The 25,302-nt window shown below is 38.7% G+C and overlaps 2 protein-coding genes across 3 annotated transcripts in view; one reads left to right on the plus strand and one right to left on the minus strand.

Annotated features, from left to right (window-relative positions):
- Positions 1 to 2,102: 2,102 nt before the first annotated feature.
- LOC137389720 (uncharacterized protein DDB_G0290587-like) lies at positions 2,103 to 3,293 on the plus strand. Its single transcript, XM_068075800.1, has one exon. The coding sequence runs from the start codon at positions 2,103 to 2,105 to the stop codon at positions 3,291 to 3,293; it is 1,191 nt and encodes a 396-aa protein (XP_067931901.1).
- Positions 3,294 to 5,386: 2,093 nt separating this feature from the next.
- LOC137389892 (zinc finger protein DPF3-like) overlaps positions 5,387 to 25,302 on the minus strand; it is a 30,230-nt gene continuing 10,314 nt past the window's right edge. Inside the window, exons 3-8 of one of the 2 annotated variants that reach the window (XM_068076048.1) lie at positions 20,418 to 20,626; positions 17,552 to 17,712; positions 10,523 to 10,625; positions 9,605 to 9,717; positions 6,851 to 6,932; positions 5,387 to 5,990 (exon numbers count right to left, since the gene is read on the minus strand). In XM_068076048.1, coding sequence (XP_067932149.1) covers positions 5,923 to 5,990; positions 6,851 to 6,932; positions 9,605 to 9,717; positions 10,523 to 10,625; positions 17,552 to 17,712; positions 20,418 to 20,626 — 736 coding nt within the window. In that variant the 3' untranslated portion in view covers positions 5,387 to 5,922. Of the gene's footprint in view, positions 5,991 to 6,850; positions 6,933 to 9,604; positions 9,718 to 10,522; positions 10,626 to 17,539; positions 17,713 to 20,417; positions 20,627 to 25,302 lie in introns of both variants that reach the window. The other variant, XM_068076047.1, reaches the window with a different exon arrangement.

The following is a 25,302-nucleotide window of genomic DNA, read 5'->3' on the forward strand; positions in this document are numbered from 1 at the left end:
CAACAAAAGTTGCTAAAATTAGTTTCTTTAAGGTGTAAATACTAAGGTGCTATATGTACTGTTGAATCTGTTCATATATATATATACATGTATATATATATATATATATATAATATATACATGTATATATACTCATGCTACAGAGAGTACTGTTTTGGCTATTGAAGCCTCATCAGTGCAGCTCGGAGCAGGCAAAGGAGGCAAATCCCATTGCCAAAGAGAGTTGACTTATCACCATGATACAACTAAGTTGAATCACAGGCTTTAAGAAAGTCGATGTGCTGACACAAGAGTGCCCAAATCACAAAGGTTATGAGCTATGCACGATGGCTAATAGTGTTGCACCTCTCACAGAGCGCTCAACCAAACCCATGTAAGGGAGCAAATACTCATGCTACAGACAGTGCTTTTTTGGCTATTGAAGCCTCATCAGAGATGTACGAGATGATTCCTCGTATATGCATATATATATATATATATATCTATAATATATATACATGCGTATATATATATATATATATGTACCGCAAAACCTCTAATTGAACGCCATGGCACTCTATTTTTCAACCCCTCCTTCTTAGTGGTGATATATATATATATATATTCATGTATATAACTAATTTTTTGTGGAGGAGTGTCGTTCTTGAATGTTGGTGTAATCCTTTTAAAGGGAAATTGGTTTAACATCAAAAAGTTTTGATTTGTCCGTTCCTTCTCATATCTTTCAATCATGTTGGAGTCATCAGAATGAACTCTTGAGTACTAGAGTATAACATCTATTAGTAACAAATTTTTGCACTCATAGCCACACCTGTGTTCTAACTGTCCTAGCCTTCCTACCGAATCTCAACTAAATGGTCAGCTACAAGTATGTTTTGCTTCCCATGAAGCAAGAGTTGAGCAATGTAATTTTCAGTGTTGTCATAATAAAAATTACTTCAATTATGCTCTGATCTTTTAGTGATTTAATTGCTACGCTTAGGAGTAGATCACTGTAAGCTGTAGTCATAGCCGCTCTATTAGGATTGCTCATGGTTGAATGGCGATTATAAACTTTTTTTGAACATTGCTAGTAATTTTCATTTTCTGTCAAGTTGGATGCCAGAAAGTTGGGCAAATTTCCATAAATAGCTAATGTGAAAAGTTAGCGGGATGGATATTGTACTTCTAGCCTGAAAAACGCTTTTTAAATTGCCCATGACAAGTGTTTATATGCTTAAACATCTTAAATTCAGTGTTAATTCATAGTCGCAAGCAGGATGAACAACACCTTTCATAGATTTTTTAAACTTATTAACTGCAAGCTCCCATTTGTTAGCTTATTACTGAAAATGTGTTGGTTTTTGGAGTCGTTTTCTTGTTAAACAAATTTCTTTACTAATCCGCAACATGAATTTTAACGGTTATTGACCAAAACTGTTTGTGCATTCAATTTTCATATTACTCTGAGTTGTTACCTGCTACACCGAGGAATAGAATTTTTGCATCACCTCATCATGCGTCATAGACTCTGTGTGGTTCGGTAACACTGGCTCATCATTACAGTTGTGCAAACATAACTGCCTTGGTGTTAGGTAACATTTGCAATTACTTACCAAAGTAAATATTAAATTGTATCCCCAGCCATAGTGGTCAAGAAAGGTTCCATGAATCTAATAAACCAAAACAGAAATTGTACTTGTACTACTTCATCCTTTTGAATTTAAATGCAGGTATTTACGACTGCAACTAATCCCTAAAATAATCTTTGTTAAAAACGTGCCCTTGCTCCATCATGCTTAATAAATAGGAGTCAAACTACATACTTGTAAAAGCTATTCTCTCGTATCTCGAAATCCGTGCTTCCCTACACTACAGGAGCTGGTCTGTCATGCGGTGAAATGTACCATCTGGCAAAACACGCAACGCACTTACTTCAAGATAAATGGACAAGCCTAAGCATAGCAAACAATCTCTAATCACAGATGGAGGAGTCACGTACTGCCCACAACCGCATAATCATTAGCAAATCACACTACAATTGCACTGGAAAGCGCAGAGCCCTTAGCGCTGCTTCACTCTTGTAGAATACAACTTGTAGGAATAAGTAGCATCAGCTTGCAATGAAGTTATTAGCGATTGCAAGTTTTACTATACTGTGTCTCTTGTACTGCCAAGCCAGTGTGGAAACACTAATACAGGAGTATAATGTCAAGATCAGGGAACTCTACAGCAAGCTCTACTCAGACTGCCCGTCTTACCTCAAGACAGCTCGTGAGCTAATCAATGAAAATCATCCGGTGAGCTTGGAAGTTGAGAAAATTCTTTATAAAAAACTCTTGGATACTTTTCTTGACTGTAAAAGAGGTCCACAAACTAAGCCAACCACTGCAACAACAACAAAACCAACCACTACAACAACAGCAACTACTACTACAACACCAACAACTACAGCTGCTACTACTACAACACCAACCACTACAACAACAGAAGCTATCACTACAACACCAACCTCTACAACAACAGCAACTACCACTACAACACCAACCACTACAACAACAGAAACTGCTACTACAACACCAACCACTACAACAATTGCAACCACCACTGCAGCACCAACCACTACAACAACAGAAACTACCACTGCAACACCAACTACTACAACAACGACTGCTACGATTACAACAACTACACTAGCAACCACTACAAAGACTCAATCGCCTACTACAACAATCGAACTGACGACTACTACATCCAAACCAACTGCAACAATCGAATTAACCACACCTACAGCGAAAATAGCCACTACTACAGCCGCACTATCCAAAGCTGTAACAACAATTGAAACAACTACTACTGCAACCACAGACAAGCCAACTACCATCATAAAATATACTACACCACCAGAATGTTTTGGGAATGTCATTACCTTCACTGATTCATGGCGGAGAGATTATAATGGTTCCAACATTAAACCAGGAGGAAAGTATTCCAAGAATGGTTATGCTTGTGATCAGCACACAGCTTTTAAAGGGTGGTTTCGTTTTGCTGGCGCAGCTGGAAATAGACTTTTGGATACATGCCCTGAAAGGTTTAGCTGTGGAACAAACTTTCCATTCTGGACTGATGAGAAAATGCCTACTGAGATCGGGGTGCTAACTACGATTAATGTATACGGAAGGATAGCCCGTTGTAAGTCCTTGAAGCGCGAACTAGTTGTGATGAAGTGCTCGTCTGCTCCTTATGACTACATATATCAGCAGACGACCTACTACACATCAAGGTGTCAAGCAGCATTCTGTTCCATGTTGTAAACTACTGCAGTTCCTAAGAAATATAGCGGAATTCTGTTTAGTTTTCTAGCATGCCTTCACTTGCAAAGAGCCTCAGCAGTTTAAAACTTGCACACGATGATTTCATCAGTTAGTGGTCGAAGTAAAGCTCTCAACAAGTGTTTAGCTATACCCGAATCCACGTTTGAATCAGAGCCAAGCATTCCAATGTTATTTGCAGCCAAGTGAAAGCCTGATACATCAACCTAACCAACTCAGTTCTAATATCTTTCAAATTCTTATACAGCCATTTAAAATAACAATTCATAATAGCTCAAACAATAACAAAAATAATTTGAGAGATGTCATTAAATTAATTAATTATTATATTAATGTTGTTCAAAATTACTAGTATGATGTGCTATATGGAGTGGTTTAATGATATGCTGGTGAGTGCTGTGTGCTTCTCAAATGCTTGACTTACAAACATCAGAGCTCTATTACTTCTAACAATATGGAAAAAAATGAGTCAGCTAACATTTTTAGCTATAGGTTTATCTGCAACCGTGCAGTGTAAGAATGTTCCAAGCTGATTCAGAAGCCTTGTAGTTTGAATAGAAGAGTTAGATATAGAACTGTTGAATCTGTTGTTGAAACTAGAACAGACTATTTTTTAAAGAATATATTTAGCTAAACTAGTTGCTCCTAAGATCCAGATACCATTATCCAGATACCATTATCCAGATACCATTATCCAGATACCATTATCCAGATACCATTATCAAGATACCATTTGATATGCACTCTTTTTGCAGCGTCGGTGATGCTAGGGGATTTGAAAATGTACATGTTTCCAAATGATTCAAATCCGAACTTCCTTGACCATAGCTTTGTAGGTTTGCAACATATCCTTCTTCTGCTTTTAGTAGTATTTGCTGCACAAATCTGTAGTTTTTAAAGGTTATTTTAGCAGATTGGGCAACAGCCCAGATCTTGGCCAGAACATAGAATTCTAAAATTGTGATATTGAGATTTGGGTCATGCAGCAGGAAATGCACGTTTCTTTTGTTTGAAACGCCTGTAACTTGGAACATACTGACAGTCAGTGATATAACATCAAATATTAGCCTTACAAAAAGTTGTTATAATTCGGAGTTCAAACCTAACCCGGACACTTGTGCTAAGCCTAAAAAATCAAGCATTTACTGCATATTGGCAATAACCACTCTAATACTTTTAGACATGCGTGCAGCTCTCTGTGGCATTGTAAAATATAGGTTAATTTCCTTTATAGTTTTGTGTCAAACTGTAACAAACAAAAATGATTACAGATTAGTGAAATTTTAATAATAACAAAACAAACCTGGTTTTCGTGCTATTGGCTGTAAGCTATAGATATTGAAACTGTTTAGAGAGAACCAAAGGTACAAGCTACATAATCTGAACATGAAAGAATCAACAGTTTTATCAAGTTCATCTTGCAATTAACTACAAGATAGTATGGGCTACCAAAGTTACAGGTTGCCAGCTTTTCTGAATGCAGTTATTAGTAAACAGAAGTTTTGCTATAACGCTGGGTCCGTTTGCCCGAAGCCACAGGTGGATCTTGAGAAATTAATTCCATCATAGGAGATTTGAACTCGCAACATTCTGCTTGGTTGACTGCCTTTTTCAAATGGCCAATTGACCGCCTTGGCTCAGTATGAAACCATTGAGCAGAGAGTTAGTACATCCGACAGCGTCACTGTGCATTGGATTGCTTGGGCACTAGTATTGATAAAAGTAGGAGCTGATTTTTTTGCTGAGAATAAATCATACGATTTCTAAATGCTAACAACCAGTTTATCTGAATGGGTGACGTTGAAAAAGTTGCCTTGCAAGTCTTTGTAGCAGTACGCAAACATATCTCCTTTAGCTAGGAATTATTGACAAGAAGTTTGAGCAAATAACAGTCTCATACAAGGAATGCCGAGTTATTTTACAGCCTTCAACCAGGAGAAAGCAACTACTAATAGTTTTACATTCGTATTTTAGAAAGTGTTATGAGCAGATAGGTCATTCAGTGGGTTTAACAAACAACACCTCATCTATATATATTAAGTCAATGTGACTAGACCAACAGGAAGCTGCCCCTTGCTATCTCTATAGATTAGGCGCTGAGAAGCAGAGCACAACCTGCTCATCAATGCCAGAGGATGAGCCAACGTGTCAACAGTGATAGCTAAGGACGCCTACAGTTAATTGTGTGAGTTCACAGGTGTTAAGATGAGCATTGAGCTATTTTGACTACTGAAGACTAGATTATCAAAGAAACCCACACATACTAGGCTACTGCAAACCAAGAACTAATAGAGTACCTGCTAATTTTCATATGAACTGGCTAGTCGTAAGCCAACGTTGTGCCTAGTGGGGCCAGCGGACACACTGACTATTATTCACGCAAGGTTAATATTCTATACAGACTATACTTATGATAAGAATAAAGAGTGTTCCGCTCTGACCAGTGAATAATACTAGAATGCATGACAATAAACATGTTAAAGTGTTCATGCATATGTTTGACTCAGAGTTTTTACTGGTTTTATATATATATATGTACAATGTACAGATGTCATGATGAAGCTTGCAAAGATGTCAAGCAACTAAAATGCATAGATGAGGCGGGTTCTTCTTAACCCATCCAGGCTGGTTTGACTCCTCCATGGAATTCAGCTATGCAAAGGTGACAGCTCCAGTTCCCTGTGCAGAAAGAACTGCCATCAATATAAGTCAGGGGAGACAATAAACCATAAAAGCAAGCCCAGCCATATCATCTACTGTCAAACCTCGACATATGAAATTAATTCACTCTGGAATTTCATATGTATATCTAAACTATCATATGGCAAATATTCTCACAAGAATACATTGTATTGTTTTAATTCATGTCAAAACTATAAAACAATGACATAAGCCCGAAGTAATGAAAAAAGGTGGTAAAATTGATGAACTGTACAAAATTGACAGAAACCAAATGCGAAAGCATAAATTACCTATAAAAATTAAATTAATAAAGTGATAATCATTAAAAATAAGTTGTGATTGTTATTTTACTTTGAGACATGAAAAGAAAAATGTTTTCCTTAGGAATTATATGTAAGACAAAATAAATATTTTCTCACATTTTATGTCATGTTGCAGGCTTCCTATGAAAGAGTAAGTTGAGGTTGACAGCATGACTAATTACTAGCTAGTGAGTACATACATATAACTATATATAAAATATACATATATATGTCACCAATAAGTCTATAGCTGCCCAGAAAACCTTTCTCGAGGTACACACAAAACGAAGCCGCGATCACTGCCATGACCATACTAACTCTCCTATGGTTATATTATAGTAATGCATACATCTTACAAAGGTAATGCATGACCAACTACTACAGTAATGTGTGTAAAGTAACACGCATACCAGAGTAGAGCAATGTGTGTACCCTATTACATAAGCTGCAGTAATAAATGTAATGTTAGTAATAAACATATGCTACATTTTTATTAGTTTGCAATATAGCTATAGAATATTATGGAATCTCCAAAATAGATCATGGTCCACAAACCTTCTGGGGGCTCTGAGAGGGGTGGGTTCAGGCAATACATATGATATCCTCTATCGCAATCATCACAAAACAGAAGTTGGTCCTGAAAGATATAATGGGTTGAGAGGTTAGGAAGTAGCAGGTAGAGTGAGACAGCGAGCTATCCTTCGTTTTTTCGTGACATCATTCTATCGTTGTCGTCAGGGCAGTATCTACCTGTTTGACAAGGGTACAGCAGGCAGAGTCCAAGAGGGGTACCGAGCGCCCCCTTGGTGGGGGGAGGGGGGTCCGGGGGTTTTCCCCCGAGAAAATTTTTAGTATAACTAGTCAAAATGGTGCAAATCTACATAGCACACTTGGCTCCTGATGGGGCACATGTTCTAACATAAAATTTGACATAATCCAGTTTTCTAAATATAAAACTGTTTATTGAGATTGTCTTTAACAACGCTTATTAAAAATATAATGTGAATGGGAGCTGCTAAAGGGGTTGGCCACAGCTAGCATGAGGTAGAATTATCATCGGGTACAATGCTGAATGGTGTAGGAGATGAGTAGTCTCCTATGAAATAATTTAATTAAATAATATTGTAGAGTTAAAAAGTAAAATTAATAGAGCACCATGTTAAAAATAATGTACTTATACTATAGTCTATAATACTGAGCAAGTAGTAGATTTAAGTTTGAGCTATGCATGTTACATGCATAGCTCAAACTTAATTTATTTCTATGAACAAAATCTTTTGTACATAAGCATTCATTTACATATCTACAACTACAAAAAATACAACCATGTACAATTGTCTCTGTAAGAAATGCTTGGAAGCATTCCTTTCGGTAGAGTCCAACGCTATAACGTTGCCATGCGAGCTACCACAACGATCGTTTTTATCTGTATATTCTAAGTATTATAAAAGTCTAAAAAGTTTACATCACTTCCATCATCTGAATTATTGTTATTCTAATCACACCAAAAAATCACTTACAATCGGAGAATCAAATAGTATTTTATTTTACCGTTTTGAAAGTTGAGCCGATGTTGACTGGTATTTCCAGCCTTTATTCTTTTCCAAGGAGGCGCGATTTCATTAGCACAAAGCAACGCCTTTCGGATAATCGTTTCATATCTTAATTTATCGACTAATATCTTGTTGATGATATTTAAAACTTACTAGCATTCATATCTTTTGTTTAACGTTACGAGACGGCAGCTTTATACTAAAAGCGACGTAAACGCCGTTTCCCACACAACCGATAAACGACATTTTGGCCATTTCCCCAGCCAAAGTATTAAAATCAAGCAAAAATGACGTGAATTCCGGAATTTTGAGCCTCAAAAATTGGTACTACCATGGCAGTAGCTGCAGTATAGGAGGATACGGCCCTGGTTGTCATCCATCTTTGCAGACAACTTTTATTGTTAAAAACACAAAGCTTCTGCGATGAATTTTTGAAAACAATGCTTTTGTTTGCAATTTTTTTATTTTAGTATGAAACAACACCAAAAAATACTATTAAATAAAACAATGACGATCCTTTTCTACAAATATGGCAGCTTTTTCATGAACGGGCGCATGTGCCAACGAATTTATGACATCAAAAAAACGATGGATAGCGGGTGAAGAAGTCAAAATATAGCACTCCTTCCAAAGTTAACCCAAGCGGTGATATTCTATCTGGTGTAGAACATGGATGAACAGGAGTACACAGAGCCTTTCAGGTTGAAGTGAAGTAACATATATTAGACCATTTGTAAAAATATGTGCTTTGTTACAAAAGCAATGTGTTCATTCAGTATTTTCATTATTACTATCAAATAACTTTACAATATAAATTGCTAATCATCTTATATTTGTATTTTTATTATTGCGTTAATTAATTATTATATGTATTTGTATTTTGTATTATATTTTAGCTCTTTCACAGCCATGGTTCGCTTACTTGAACAAAGAAGAACTCTCACATACACACTTGAATTTATAAATCAAACAAAGATGTTAAATGCTCTATTTTACGTAGAGAGTGACAGTTCCTTCAGGTTTGATGTACATTATGTGCCGAGGAAAATATTGAACTTTTATTTTACCGAGAAAAACAGAGCAATTGCTTATTACGTTAAATTTGGCTAGATGACCTATAGATGACCTATAATAACTTATTACACACTCAACCATTTGGTGCTGCCATGCACAGAGTAATTAAAACCGTTATAGCATTCACGACTAACCAGAGTAAATTTATGGTTTCCATCTACAATTGATGAGTTCATGGCTGCTTTAGATGGCTTCTACACCATCTACTGTGAAACTGTTGGAGCGTTAGACGGCTCGGACAGTAAAATGACATTACAACAGTTATTCACTATGCAGGGCTTTATTCCGCAATATTTATTAACTAGAAAAAGATTTAGAATAGTGAGACGATACTGACAGACTGCTACTTTTAGCAATTCTTTTAGCAAAAAAAGAGAAAAAACTGCCATTATTCTGGACCAGCAACAGCTGACCACCAAGAGAGTTAGCGGATATGCGGAGCAGACAACTCCACTAAGAACAAAGCAGAAGATCATTATAAAATATTGTAGCTGGATATCTACACTCTTTTTCTTCTAAAGATGCTGATGGACACAGCAACAAGTGCAAACACTGTGTTAAGTGCAAAAAGATGAAAGGTGAATATGCACATTTTTATTGATAAAAAAGAATGGAATTCTTTTGCTGGTTCCGACACTCAATCCCCTGACCATAAAAGTGACACCTTAAGTCATAGACTTACATCATTTTCTGAGGTGCCACACAGACCACAGGACTTGCACTCTATGCACTGCCAAGGATACTTCCTCACTGAAATCTTCATATTGTCTGTAAATTGGAGGCAGGTGGGATGACCTGCACAAAAAGACAATTTAACTCCATGAACCAGAGAACCATTACCATTCAAATCTTGCTAACAGTTAACAGTTACTTTGTTAACAGTTAATTTGGTAACAGTTAACAGTTATTGTGTTAACAATTAACAGTTACCTTGTTAACTCTAAAGTCTTGATGTGTAGCGCAAATGCTCACTCATGCAACGTAAGAAGGAAATATTTTTAGAGCACGAGCTCAGCAAGTCGCCATCTAGTTCAGACCTGATCAGACGGAACTCGAGTGAATTGCTCCAAATGAAAAAAAGCGGCGCTCGGCCCTGCACTTTATTTTATAAACTTGATCGACAGATCGAATTGTTGGTAGCCAAAATAAATAGTACAAATATTGACACTGCAATTTACGATAGAAACAAGTTCGAGGATATCGATCGAATATCTTTACTATAATAAGAGCTGTGTTCGTCCGTCAGAAACCACGGTTTTAGATTGTAAAAAGAGATTGCATCCTGCAGGACTTGAACCCACAGCATCAGACTTGCAGCATTCAGCTCACTAGCCTGACACGGTAACATCGGCAGCAGTCTGCCTCTTAGACATTGTTGAATAATCTTATGCCGAATAATAGTTATTATCTGTACTTTATTTGTACACCTGACCATCTCTCACAGTACACTATACTCTCAGGGTACTTGTTATAATAATTGTGGATATACTTATATTGTTATAATTATACTTATTGTTATAATGATTACTGTAAGAAAACCCGCGAGAGAAATAAAAAAGTCTCAAATTAAAATATATCTTCAATTAGGTATGCCACTTACCAGATCTGCCACAATCAGCACATGACACCATTTCCTCTGGCACTTTCGACTTCTTGTTCATAGAGGCATCGCCGAGGCAGAAATCGCAATAGTCATTGGGCATCTATGAAATGAAAAAAGAAAAATGAGACAACGCATTGGCTAGAACGCACTTGCAGGGGCCAAAATCAACACAGATTATTATGTATGACAGATAGTATGTGATCCTTTCACAAATGAAAAGACATAACACTACTGAACCGAAAGGATAAGTACTCTGTAGGTAGTTACATTGCTTCAGAAACTATATTTCATCTGATGATCTCACAGAGGTCTCCAAGGAATTACTAACTACTCCCCTATGCTTACTATATTCCAAACACCTTCGATGACCCCTATTGCAAACTACCACAAATGCACACAAGACAAGCGTAAGTATGCTTTCAGACTAGATCCTACATTTACCCTGATCATAATAAACATTTTTATCATTGAATAAATGTGAGTGACTACATGTGTTAGAAGGTTAGTTCATAGAGTGATAATAACATCCATACTAGTTTAGAGAGCTTTGAATTTTTTAGACAGATATTTGGAGGCATGAAAGCCTGAAATAAAAAGTTTTATATTAGGAGTTTTTGTCGATAAGAATTTACTAGAGTTCATCTGTATAAATGGGAAGGAGTCTAATCCTTAAGGCATTTGCATAAACATTTTAAAAGTCAAAATTTATGTGACCATGACTATGAAACATGATATAGACTCATACTCTTGGCTCCTTTACTATGCTCCATATAAAATCGCTCAAATTTTTAATAGTGATTAGTGGGCATGAGCTGGCTTCAAATAGTCCAATACTATTGAACAAATTGAAGCCAGCTCATGCCCACTATTTACTATCAAAAATTTGAGAGATTTTATATGAAGCATCATATAGGAGCCAAGGGTATGAATAATTTTTCAGCTCAGCCACCTCATTAATTTGCAGAAGATGCGACATGAGAGATTTATAGAGTCCACACACTGAGAACTTTTGCAAATAATAATTCACACATAACCAAACTTAGATTTGGTCTGCGTATTATGTGATGGTCCGTTCTAACGCTGCTATAAAGGAAGAGAATGATAAACCCAACCAGTTGGATTTTACAGTTGACAACTCGGAACGTTTATGAACTCGTGTGTGTCAAAGGCAGTTCACAACTGAGCGAGAAATGAATGCACATAAAACAAAGTAAGTGGCTGAGAACTGCAATGCAACAGCATGTACAGCAGATGATTCGATTGTGTGGTTATGCAATCAACACTCAATCACCAAATGTGCATCTACTGCATCAAGAAACTGAGGTAATTGAAAGAATTACTTGGCCAAAGAAGAGTGATCAGAAAGTTTAGGAAGAGCTGGATGATTATACCAGGGCTGCAATTCAATGTCTTGCATGGATGTAGTGAAAAGACGGAAAGCAGCAGTCAAAGCTACTGCATTCTCTTTGCTTGAAAAACTTGGGTCCAGTTGTTAAGAGTACATTAACGTTGATCAGCAACTAAGACAAGCTAACAAGAGGCAGGAAAAGAAAGGTAAAATGCACTGTGAACATTTTCACCTTAAAAGGTTGAACATATCGTGCGCAGATGAGAAATAGGAAAGATTTAGATGAGTAATAGATGTGGCAAAAGCTAAGATTCTTGTAATCAGCAGGGCAGAGGCCAGCACAAGTTATTGATAGATCCATATGACTTTGTAGTGTCTCTTTCAAGAAAGCAAAAGTGGAGGGCTGGAAACATCTAAGATTAAAATTGAGGAATATCGAGAGAATTTCTATGGACAAAAGCCAAAGATCGAATTTGAAAGTGCACCAGAAATGGGATGGTCTATGGTACCAGAGTACACCTTAGATGGTGGAGATTGTAGGATAGCAGGAGTGAAAAAGGCGAAATATAAGGTGAGGGCCCAAAGTACTCTCGAGATAAATAAGGTAAGTTACTCTTCCTTTCCGCTCCAGATATGTTGGAATATATTGCTGGATGCTTTGATCTACAAGTCAAATTGTTTACCACACTTTTTCACAGCCTAAAGTAAACTTCATACATGCTGTTCAGTTCAGCATGCGTAGTCCGTTAATTCTTTACAATAAATGCCCAACGGCGTTATCTCTGTAAATGAACATTTCGAATAAACTGTGGAAAGAAAGAGTTGTCTTTGATGAACAATGAAAGACAAATAGTGTGTAAATAACTAAAGAGGAATTGGTTGAAGTTTAAACCAGTTCACCCTATATCATTCTTGAATGTGAACGAAAGATCTTCATTAGAATTCTGAAAACCAGCTGTAAGGTTTTTTGATGGAAAATGGAAATGTGTTAACACATCAGTTTAAGAGGCAGTCATTTTTCAGATTCCAAACCAGATTGTCCTGCTGGTTTGGAACATATGAGCATGATATGGGCAGCAATCAAGGATGCCAAGTCAGAGAGAGATTAAATGTTGTTTGGTCAGAACATGCAAATGCCTTTGGCTTAGTGTCTCATGACGTAATTGATTTTGGGATGAGTCAGTTTGAGTTTCAAAGTATTATCGTGTGTTTTAAATGTTGTTCACTACTTATGGCAATGATTTTGTCAGGGTAGTCATGGAAACATTTAGAGTGGTTATACTAATGGGTTGTGCTGTATCACCTCTGATGTTTGTGTTGACAAGAAAAGTTGTTGGTAAAGGTGCAGACAGTATTGTGAAAAAGATTCCCGCGGTAGCAAATCAAGCACTTCTTCATATAAAAGCATTTGTGAAAGTTATGGCCGTTTCATCTCCTAGTGAAAAACAAGTGCCCTGCGCTTTTAATAGACTTCAGTGTCTGATTAGATGACGTGAGATGAAATTCAAACCACCAAATAGTAAGTCTCTATTACTAAAGAAAAGAGTCACCAGTAAGCTTGTTCATTGGGAGCGATAGAATTACAACAGCAGGTGATTTGTCAGTAAAAGGTTTGGGTGGGTGGTATTGCCTTTTTTATAACTGATAGATTCCGAAGTAGAGTAATAGCAAATGAGTTGAGTGAAGGATTGAGGGCAATTGAGATTTCTGGTCCATCTAGCAAATTCAAGATTTGAAGTCATAAATTTGCTTCCTTACCTCGAGTCTTCTGGCTGCTTAAAGTTTATTATGTACCGCTATCGCCGGTAGAATTGATGGAACAAATGGTGAGTGGTAAAGCTAGAAAGTGGCTTGTGCTGCTTCAAAGTTTTGACACAAATGCTTTATATACTAAGGACTTCGCCATGAAATATCTAGTGGAAGAATATAAAGTTGGTAAAACCAGGCTTTCCATGATGAGGAAATTTAAAAATACAACCACTCAACGTACAGCTAATATGTCAACTGGACACAAATGGGATGTTAACAACAAGGTCAAGGATGCCCTTTCTATATCAAAAAAATTGTTGGGGCAATCACATCAGGACGGCATGGTTTGAGATAGTGAAGGCATGTGCAGCTTTCACAAGGTATTCAAAAACAGAGAAGGGGTATGGTGATAGATGAGACTACATGTGGTGAAAAAGACTGACAACAGGCACAAACTCTCTTACTATTACATCATGGTCGCTGTTCAGCATGGGAAATCAGGCGCTCCAATAGTCTGAAATTTGGAGAATTGAACCCATTAGGTTAAGTTTCTTAGTAAATTCTGTGTATGACCTGCTGCCAAGCCCGGCAAAACTTGTCAGGTGAAAGGTTGCTTTAGAGGATAGATGCCTTCGGTGCAGTAGTTAACAGCATGCGCTATAGATCAAGTCATGGTTGATAGCATCACAATTCAGTGATTTGCAGATTCTTGGGTCTTGGCTCAGATATGACCCTGGAGATGTATGAAGCTAAAGTGCATGAGCTAAGAGTGCTTGGTCAGACAGAGATTGGTGTCAAGCCAGCAGGGAAGTGGATTGTGCTAGCTGACCTTCATGGGCAGCAATCAGTACCACAGTGTGTGGCATTATCTAGACAATGACCAGACCTAGTTTTTTATTCAGAGGCATACAACGAAGTTACCACGATGAAGCTAACAGTTCCATAAAAATAAACTGCAGTGGACTAAAAATAAACAGCTAAAAAGACATGAGAATTTGTGCCTCGATTGTGAAATAAAAGAGCGGCAATGTGAAAATTTTTGCAGCTGAGACAAGCTGCCAAGGTTTTCTTGGGCATCCTGTTGCGAAGTTTCTACAAATGATTGGTATCACATAGGAAAGTTTGTGAATTCTTTGTGAAGAGATTGTTCAGAAAACTGAGGTAGCATTAGCGTGAATCTGGCAACAACTCTGTAAAAAGTAGAAAGGAGGTAGATGGATGATTGTGATAAAGCTGTCGGTGAGTCGTCAATCAGCTCTATGGGTAAGTGGTTTTGTCTCCCGTTGACTGACTGATGCAAGGGAGTTGATCAAAGAGTAGGACTCAGTACATTTGATGCTTGTACACGAGTTGTAAGAAGCCATTTTGTTGCTGGTTCACTATGGCCATGAAAATCAGCTCATCCTGTGCCGGGTAGGTTTGTATGACTGAGTGATACAGTATTCCTAACACTAGGGAAGCAGACTTTGGTGCCCTTACATGGAGTTGGCTTCTGCTGCTGGGGCCAGCAGTAGGGAAGCTGTACCCTAGTAGGCCCTGAAATAGGTCTTGATCCATGGTTTCCAGCCGAAGACCCATATAATGAGCAGTGATCCTAGACTGCTGTATGATATGTCCGTGTCTCGCCACCACTTCTACTGCTGTCTGGGCACTATTTCATGCTAGTATCTGAGTATATAGCAGGACTGTGAAACAAAAGGTCTGATTTAATATCTTTAGTACAGCTAAAATAGGAAATTTTATAGTACCACTTTTTTAATATAAAAACAAAGCTAAACGTTCTGTAATGTAGAACTATTGTTACCGTTACCTATATATATATCTCAAAGTATGTGTGTACGCATTGCGGCTATAGATCTTAAAATCTTGGGATAAAGACTTTGTACCGAAAAAGATTCGATCTCGGAGCGTGCTGTTCACCAGACCGACGTCCTATACACTAGACCACAGAAGTTGAATTGCTACCTTGCCCATATAAGTCAGTATATGTGAGCAAATACACAACAGATTTGCGTACGACGCGGGTCATAGCATAACGTCACGAGAAGCTGTTGCTCACATTATTAAACGTACTGGTTAATAGAGCGCAGGCTAATAGCGAGCAGCTCTCACTACTTCGCATTGTTAATAAGACAAAACACTTTTCTCATGATATGTAGTTTGAATGTTAGAATGGCAAATGTTGTTATATGTTAAGTACAAATCAATTTTCTGTTCAAAGACTTTTCTATTACCCGGGCAACGCCGGGTAGCACAACTAGTATTGGTATAATATTAATAAGATAGATGTTTGTGACGTAAATTACTCATTCAGACATACGCAGTGTAGATTATCGCTAGCCTTGCAAAGCCTGGCTAACATATAACACCCAGCACAAAGTAAGAGCTGAGAAATGACAAGGTATAAACAGGTCAACACAAAAATCAACACAAAAGTCCAGCACCATTGGCGGTTTTGCAAATGTTGTGGTTGATGACGTAAGTTTTATTTGTCCAACGCTTTTAGCAGTCCAACGCGAGTAAAAATGCCCCAGGATTCACACGAACAGTTTGCAATGCATCACAGGTAAGTTTTCTTGCTTTTTGTACATACACTTTTCTGTGTTCTCTTTCAGCAGTCTCTATATAGTGAGCATAGTTGCATGTGCACACGACTCACCGGCCTTTGACAAACCAGAGTTTGATATTGTCTTTCTTCGTTATGCATGTGGTTGAGCATCAAAATTGCAATAAAGCAACTGTAAGGTTTAATGGACTCCGTATGCTGAACTGAGACAGCATGTATACTCCGTATGCTGAACTGAGACAGCATGTATGAAACTTACTTTAGGCTGTGGAAAAGTGTGGTAAACAAATTGACTTGCAGATCAAAGCATCCAGCAATATATTTCAACATATCTGGAGCGGAAAGGAAGTGTTGGTCAGCACTACTTGCCTATGAGCTTACAACTAACTGCTACTTCCCAGCATGACAATCACAGCCCATATTCAATACTCAGCAGGTAATAATTATCACTGTTACCCGAGACACCAAGGGAGGCAGCAGGTAATAATTATCACTGTTACCCAGGACACCAAGGGGGGCAGCAGGTAATAATGATTACTGTTACCCAGGACACCAAGGGGGGCAGCAGGTAATAATTATTACTGCTACCCAGGACAGCAAGGGGGCAGCAGGTAATCATTATCACTGTTACCCAGGAAACCAATGGGAGCAGCAGGTAGTAATTATAGATGTTACCCAGGACACCAAGGAAGGCAGCAGGTAATAATTATCGCTGTTACCCAGGACACCAAGGTGTGGGACACCATATTAGAGCACGCCAATAAGCAAGCATGAGAAAAAAAATTTGTGGAAAAATCTTGATGATTGCCAGCTATCTAGTGCAGGATGACAGAATCATAGGTTAATCCAGTGCTAGAGAAGTGATGCACACGATTGCTCTTTAGTTTATATGGAAGCTTTGTTGACGACTCAATCAATGTTATTTTTAGCTTATAATCAAATTAGAGTGACCAAACTTTCAGTAACCAAAATAAAGCGTGAAGCTGATGGTGTTATGCAATTGTGATCGAAAAATCGACACCTATTCATTCAAATAATAAGTCTGCTAACTAAAAGCTTGCTTAAAATTTAACATTGGCTTTCATTACGCAGAGCTATTTTTAGTTAATAGCCTGACCATGTATCCGTTAGTCACCATTCCCCAGCCTTCTTCTTAATGATGTTATAATGATAGCTATGAATATGGCTCACGGGTTGAACAGAGAAGTTAAGGGTTTGGGCAGAGATGAGAAAGTCTACCCTCATACAATTAGCTATCCTAGACCACCCTCGAGGACCGGCAACAGGGATGACTCCAAGCTCCCCTCTTCCCATAGACATGCAGTCTCTAACTACAGCAACATCAACATACAGGGTTCTTTACTTTCTCTTTTGGCGCTACTTGGGGCACGACGGCTGGCACCCCGGGCTCCAACATCCGCTCCAGGGCTGGCACCTCAGACATCTGAGCCTCTTTGCTGAAGCCATGGGTACTGGTGATGTGCTGGTCCAGTCCACTTCTGGTTTTGTACTTGGCAGGGCACACTGTAAAAGGTTATGGTACTATAACTTTCAACTAACTGACAGAAACAAATTGCATACAATCACTGACACTTATTTCGAAAATATCATTGCCACCTGCTTTAACAATTTTCCACCTAATATCTGTTCTCTTAACAGAGAAAGGCATTTTAAACACTATTTGTCAGACTATTTATTCAATTTTAATGGCTAATTATTGATTTTTTTTCCTTTTTGTTTTTGTTTTACTATTGTTGTATGGCCTAACTTGAAAAACATTTCCATTTTTGAAATTAAATTATTGCCAATAAAGTACTATATATATATAATGAACATGTCATAAGAGAACAAGGTTTGGTGCCTAAATACGTATTGCGTGATGTCATGTTGTATAACCTGATGCTGACAAACACTTGCTCTTAAATGTGAACTTTCACAACATTTTGAAACATCCTGGCAATCAGATCGCCTCAAATATAAAAAAGTATCGCAAATGATAGAAAAATACCGACACTTTATAATAAAATCCTCTACAATCTTGTGCAAGTTCATCTTTGATTGTCAAATTCTAATGTCCTTAAAACATTATAAAGTTTGGAAAACTGTAACATAGGTTTTAAGCAATTTGAAACAGTTATTGGTTTGCTATTCATAAAAACAAATCAACGCTTGATAAAACTGCCAGAACCCAACTTCTGATAACAGTCTAGTAAGAGTTATGGCTTAGGCCTTAGAGTATGCCAGCAAGAGGGTTAATCCGTTCTGAGTTGAAGTCTATACAGTGTCATATTATTAATACAATAACTCCAAAGCCAGCAAAGTTAAATATTTGCTGAGGTTTTTTTTATTTTCAAATATATTCAAACATTATATGAATGGGCAAATGCAAAATCTACAATTTTAGATGCACTAAAATATGGAAAGAGTCAAATTTTGCAAGCATGTGCTACATACACATATATGATGAATTACATAGTCTGCAATTGAAGGGGATAGTTGTTACTATCATACAAATACTTTGAAAAGCCCTGAGCATGACGTATTGAAAATCACTCTGAGTGATAGGTCAAGCATTATTTGCTGAAATTATATATTGTATGTTGTACAATTCATATGCTGTCTTGATCCGACGTAGATGTTTGACTGTACCCTGAATGCTGTGATTTTAACATGACACAAAACTGTCTTTGACAGTATGACCAAGTTAGCCTGATCGAGTTAGTGTGACCGAGTTGGACCAACCGAGTTAATCCAACTGAGTTAGTCCTCCCGAGTTAGTCCGCCCGAGTTAGTCTGACCGAGTTAGTCCGACTGAGTTAGTCCTCCCGAGTTAGTTCGACCGAGTTAGTTCGACCGAGTTAGTCTGACCGAGTTAGTCCGACCGAGCTAGTCCGACCATATTAGTGCAATCGAGTTAGTCCGATCGAATTAGTCAGTTGAAGTAGGTCGTGTTAAGCATTTGCATGAGGTTACACTTAACCAGTGTGTGATAACATACTCCTTGCCAAATGGAAAAAATGGCATTTTTCTATTATAATACCTTTTAGAGTACTTCCTCATTTTGTACGGTCGACCGACCAGCGCCTCCCACGAAAAGTGAAAACCAATGAATTTGAAACTAAAAAACTAATAATGTCACCTATACATTAATCGTGAGCATTTCCTTCTATTTCTCAAGTTCTTCAGACAATTTTGAGGGTCGACGATGTTTAATAGGCATGATGAAAAGTGTTGCAAGCACTTTGCACTTTTACGCTTCACAAAACGTAACAGAACAACAGCAAACCGTGATGACTGCTATCACAATAATGCTAATGGACGGATCTTAATGGGTCAGAGTTTGAGAAAAATCTATTTAAATTTTTTTTCTTTAATTTCAATGAACAATTTTTTACCCTACAAAGTTTTGAAACTGCGAGAGCTGAAACGCAAAGAAGTAAGTCATTGCTGTAGTGCCCTTAAAAAGCTAGTCAGGTACTGTACTGAGAAGCAAAATGTAGGACTTGTTTTCGGTGTCTATCCAAATACATCAGTATCATAGACAAGTTATCAACAAATATTACGATTTATAAATTAGCCATGGCTGAGAATAACCAGATGGAGGTCGACAGTGGCCGTCCAATCAGAGTATGACACTTGGAAATAAACGTGTGATGCTCATTCTAATCCTCCAATATTTTAATTAATGAAAGAAAACAGTCGCCACTCCAATGAATTTATCTGCAGGTACATGTATGTATCCGCCACTCCAATGATTTTATCTGCAGGTACATGTATGTATCTCACTGTCTTTCAATTACGTGGTTACTCCGCAAGTGTGCTCATCAGCGAGATGGAAACAGAAAAAATTCGGAAGTCAAACAGATTTTGTTACCCGGGAATTTCTTACAGAGTACTTCATACTTGCAAAGCATGGAGATGGCTCTTGCGAATGCCGCACAAGCTATACCATTTTAAACATTTTACACCCTCCATCCTCTCTTATTTCGACTTGAGCGATTTCAAATGCTGCAATATGACATCTGGTGCAGAAATCATTGTCTTTTTCAAAGCACCCGCATTAATTCGCATCACGCGAATGTCCATCAAAACGCTTATTGCATAACACCGATGCGCTATCGCTTATAGCGAGAGACGAGCTTAGAGAAACATGAGCTCATGAGAAACATTAACTGTTCCAAACAGCACTAGAGAGAGCAAGCTATAGAACTGCGATATAATGTACTCACATTCACACACAAATGTCTTGTCTATCTCTTCACTCTTCCCACTGCGCTTGCTGCTCGACTTCGAACTAGCAGGCGGGGTGTCTTTTTTCTTGGATCGTTTCCGTTTTGAGCTCGAGTCTTCGAAATCGCTGTCATCTCCGTCCACATCATAATCATCTTCAAAGTCCTCAAAATCATCGATGTCCTCATACTGGGGTGGTGCGGTGATCCTTAAATCAAACATATGCGCTTGGAAGACCACCTTGCAATAACAGTAATTTCAAAAATACACTCACCAAATCTGTATAAAACTTTTTTGTGTATTGAAAGACTTATTTGCTTATCAATTAATATTAATCATATTATTATGTGTAAGCAAAGGAAACTGTACAAGTATATCTTGTGGAGGGCCCATCATTAGGCTACTTACATACTGAGTTTCATGCATGCTATGAGTCATATATTGAACAAAAACCCAGATATCATATAAACAATTTGAAAAGCTTTCAGTATAAAATCCTTCAATTACACTGGTGCTACAAGGTTATTTGCTTTCAACGAAGGCTTGAAACTTGGCAGGTGAGCATGATATCAGTGAAAATACCTCGTTGTACTTGATGAAGTGCAAATTGTAACAATGTAAAGCAAACGTCCATGCTAATTGGTTTAACACATACATTTTTGTATCTAAAAGTTGCATAAATTGCCTAACTCACGTTCAGGCACTACTGGTGAGAGCACCAAGGACGTGTATATAAAAAAAATTGTTTCCTCACCCCGGATACCCGTATGGGTGGTAAATTCTGCTCTAACTCGGGTCTCCTACCAGAGACCTGGGATATTGAGCACTCGCCTCAAGATCTTAGCTGTTCCCAATAGCGCACTTTTCTGCAACTCACCTGAGTTGATTGCTGTTGGTATTTGGGCAAGCCACATTTTATGCGCCGGTGTTATTGCGCCCAGTGCCCCAATGACTACTGGGACTACAGTTGTTCTTACATTCCAGCATTTTTCAATTTCTTCTCCAAGAGGGAGATATTTTTCTACCTTTTCTTTTTCTTTGCTGGCTATATTGTAGTCATTGGGTACTGCTATATCTATTATAGTAGCCCTCTTGTTCTCCTTGTCTACCACCACTATATCTGGTTGGTTTGCTAGGACATGCTTGTCAGTTTGGATGTAGAAGTCCCAGAGGATCTTAGCGCGGTCATTTTCATTCACCTTACCAGGAGCTCCCCACCAGTGTTGTGGTTTATTAAGGCCATACTCATTACATAGACTTCTATACACAATACCTGCGACATGATTATGCTGCTCAGTGTATGCGTTCCCTGCTAGCTGCTTGGATCCACTGATGATGTGTTGGATGGTCTCAGGTGCATCTTTGCACAGTCTGCATCTAGGATCGTCTCTAGTGTGATAGATTTTCGTTTGGAGTTGCCTTGTTGGGAGCACTTGCTCCTGGGCTGCCATGATTAGTGACTCTGTATTGGCCGATAGGTTTCCTTTGTTCAGCCACATATATGTCTGGTGAAGATCGCCAACCTTAGATATTTGTTGGTGGTAAGCACCATGAAGAGGTTTCATGTGCCAGTCAATTTCCTCATCATCAGGGCGTAGGTCCGTTGTAAGAGCAGCCGATTGAAATTCAGCTAGCAACTTATCTGAGATGGCCATGGAGGCTGCATATGCTTTGATGCTTTGCTCCTTCTCTTTCACTGTCTGCTGTACACTTTTGAGTCCCCTACCGCCATTTTTCCCATCAAGATACAATCTAGTAGTATCAGATTTTGGGTGGAGTGCTCCATGCATGGTCAGCAGTTTACGAGTTGCTATATCTGTTTCTTTGATGGCTTCCTCAGTCCACTTTACTATGCCTGCTGGATATCTTATTACTGGCAGTGCGTAGGTATTTATTGCCATGATTTGGTTCTTGGCATTGAGCTGGCTCCGTAAGACCTGCCGAAGGCGTTTCTTGTATTCGGTAATGGCTTTGTGACGTACCTCGGCTTCATGGTTAATGTTGCTTTGCATAATCCCCAAGTACTTGTACCCTTCTTCTATATCTTTGATGGTACCGTTTGGCATTCTTAGGCCATCTGTGAGCATAGAATGGCCTTTCTTAAGAATTAGCCTTCCACATTTCTCAATACCGAAGGTCATTCCGATGTCCTTGCTGTATACCTGAGTGAGGTGTATTAGCGAATCAATGTCCCTTTCTTTGTTAGCGTACAGCTTGATGTCATCCATGTAGAAGAGGTGGTTTATCTTGGTGCCACTCTTAAACTGGTACCCACATTGAGTCTCCTCCAGCATATTGCTTAGAGGGTTTAGGCATATGCAGAAGAGCAGCGGTGATAAGGAGTCACCTTGATAGATGCCTCGCTTAATTTGTACACTCGCCAGCTTTTTGCCATTAGCCTCCAGTTCTGTCTTCCATTTGGTCATTGACATCTTGATGAATGCCACAAGAGCAGGGTGAACATTGTACATACTAAGGCACTCAAGTATCCAACTATGGGGAATTGAGTCATAGGCCTTTTTGTAGTCAATCCAAGCCATGGCAAGATTGGTTTGCCTTCTCCTGCTGTCTTGACAGACTGTCCGATCCACCAGTAACTGATGTTTAGCTCCTCGGGTGTTGCGCCCAATTCCTTTCTGAGCACTTGACATATAGTGACTCATGTGCTCTTCCAGTTTGTCTGCAACTATTCCTGAGAGCAGTTTCCAGGTGGTGGGCAAGCACGTTATTGGTCGATAGTTTTTAGGAATCGGCCCCTGCTTTGGATCTTTTATCAGAAGTACAGTTCGTCCTTTGGTCAGCCATTCTGGATGGTCACCTTGTTCTATTAGGCATTCCATCTGCTTAGCCATTCTAGTGTGAAGTGTTGTCAATTTCTTTAACCAGAAGGCTTGAATCATGTCATGGCCAGGTGCTGCCCAGTTCTTCATACGCTACACTCTGCACTTGATGTCATCTTTGCTGATGGTGAGTCCTTGCTGGGCCACAGTGTGTTGATGGCTCTCTTTAAGCCTCTTCAGCCAATTTGCAGTGGTGTTATGAGTAGTCTCTTTCTCCCAGATGTCCTTCCAGAATTTTGAAGTGCTAGATCGGGGAGGCTCAGACATTGGCCTCTGCAGTTCACCTTTGAACTGGGAATACACTCTAGATGGATTATTGATGAACAGTTTGTTCATTCTCTTGTTATCCCGCTCTTTGGTATACCGCTTCAGTCGTGCCGAGAGTGCTACTAGCTGCTGTTTGGCAGATTCTAGAGCTTCTATTGTGGCTTCCCTTTTTGGACGCTCCAAACTGTGGTTAGATCTCTCACTGAGCCTACTAACTTTCTTGCGCAAGTCCTTGATCTTATTTTGTAGCCTCAGCTGCCAGGATGGAATGGCTTGAAGCCTTGTTGGCATTGGCTTAATATCCATTTCCTCCAAGATGACAGTTGATGTACTGTAGATTAAGGCATTAGTCTCACTGATTGATCCAGTTGAGATTGACTCCAGTGCCAAGTTAATGTCTTCTAACAGCTTCTTAGGTATGGCCTTGCTAACTCTTCGTAGTGGTACCCTACTTCCATAATCATTAGCAGCTGACATCTTGTTGATGATCTTTTCCGCAAGCTCTCTCGCCTTTGGGTCAAGGTCCAAGTGCATGTCTTCTTCAACCCGTGAGTCAACACATGATCGTGTATGTGTGACAGTGTGTGATGATATGCACTCCTCGTTGGTTGAGGAGGTTACTTGGGTGAATTGTTCCCTAATTTCATCTACCTCAAGTTCCGATATGAGGTGCCGCTTGATTATGTTACTCCTCTGAGCTACAAGTTGCTTAGCGGTAATTCAGGGCGCATGTTTATCCACAGTTGACGCATCCTTCCCATATAGCCCCCCGTTGAGGTTCGCTCATAAAGTAGCACTGCATGAGGTCCGTGTTATCAGTCTGAGTCCATTTCATCCGTTTTGAACCAGTAGCCCATTTTTCACTGCCTTGTCCTGGTTCAGCTACAGGCAGCTACCTTGTTTGACCGGGCGACGTCCGAGCCGGCATGGCTTTGGTTATTGCATTCATCATAGAGGTTGTAGACGTTATACAAGCAAGGGTCTTGTCCAAGGACCACCAGAAAAGTGCAGTTGTTGCGGTTTGAACCGAGGACCTAATGATCACGGTCTCAATACCTTACCAACTGCGCTATCTGTCCTATATATATATATAAATATATATACATATATTTATATATATATGTATATATAAGCTAGACTAATAAACAGAATTATTTTACTCTGACTTATGCTAGATATAGTCTAAATCAACTCTATTGATGATTTTTAAATACTTTTATATTTTATTTTCAACTTATGCAAGTTTGTTATTTTTACTTACAAAACTTAAATTTCTTGAGAAATTTCATATGTTGAAAACTTTTCTTTGCTTCGAGACAAATGTCTGTTAAAATTTTATGCGATTTGGTGGAAATTTAGTTAGCATAGGCGATCACAAGTCGACTCAAATATTAGGAATATAGCTGAAGAAGAAGCTCACTCAACTACGTTACACTTCCAAACACAGATGAGTGAGGCATCATGTAAAACATCAAGCCAATGAGTTTTTGAGAATGACAGTGTTAGAATGTGCTATATGTCACTTATTTCTGGCTGATGACTCTTAAGGAAAACCCATCGAACAGAAACACCTGTGGAAGCACCTGCCAGAACTTGTCAGTAGGTAGCAAACGCAGACGGGTGATAATCAACTTTTCTCCTAGCAACTAATAAAATCTCTTTTGTGATTCCTTTTAACTCACTGAATATCCTAAGCATTTCTCATCCTGTGTTCCTCCATATGACAAACATTTGCAACGCTGTAACATTCAACATCTCATGCATTTCCTAGCCTGGG

Source organism: Watersipora subatra, chromosome 3 (assembly GCF_963576615.1).
Source record: "Watersipora subatra chromosome 3, tzWatSuba1.1, whole genome shotgun sequence".
NCBI lineage: Eukaryota > Metazoa > Bryozoa > Gymnolaemata > Cheilostomatida > Watersiporidae > Watersipora > Watersipora subatra.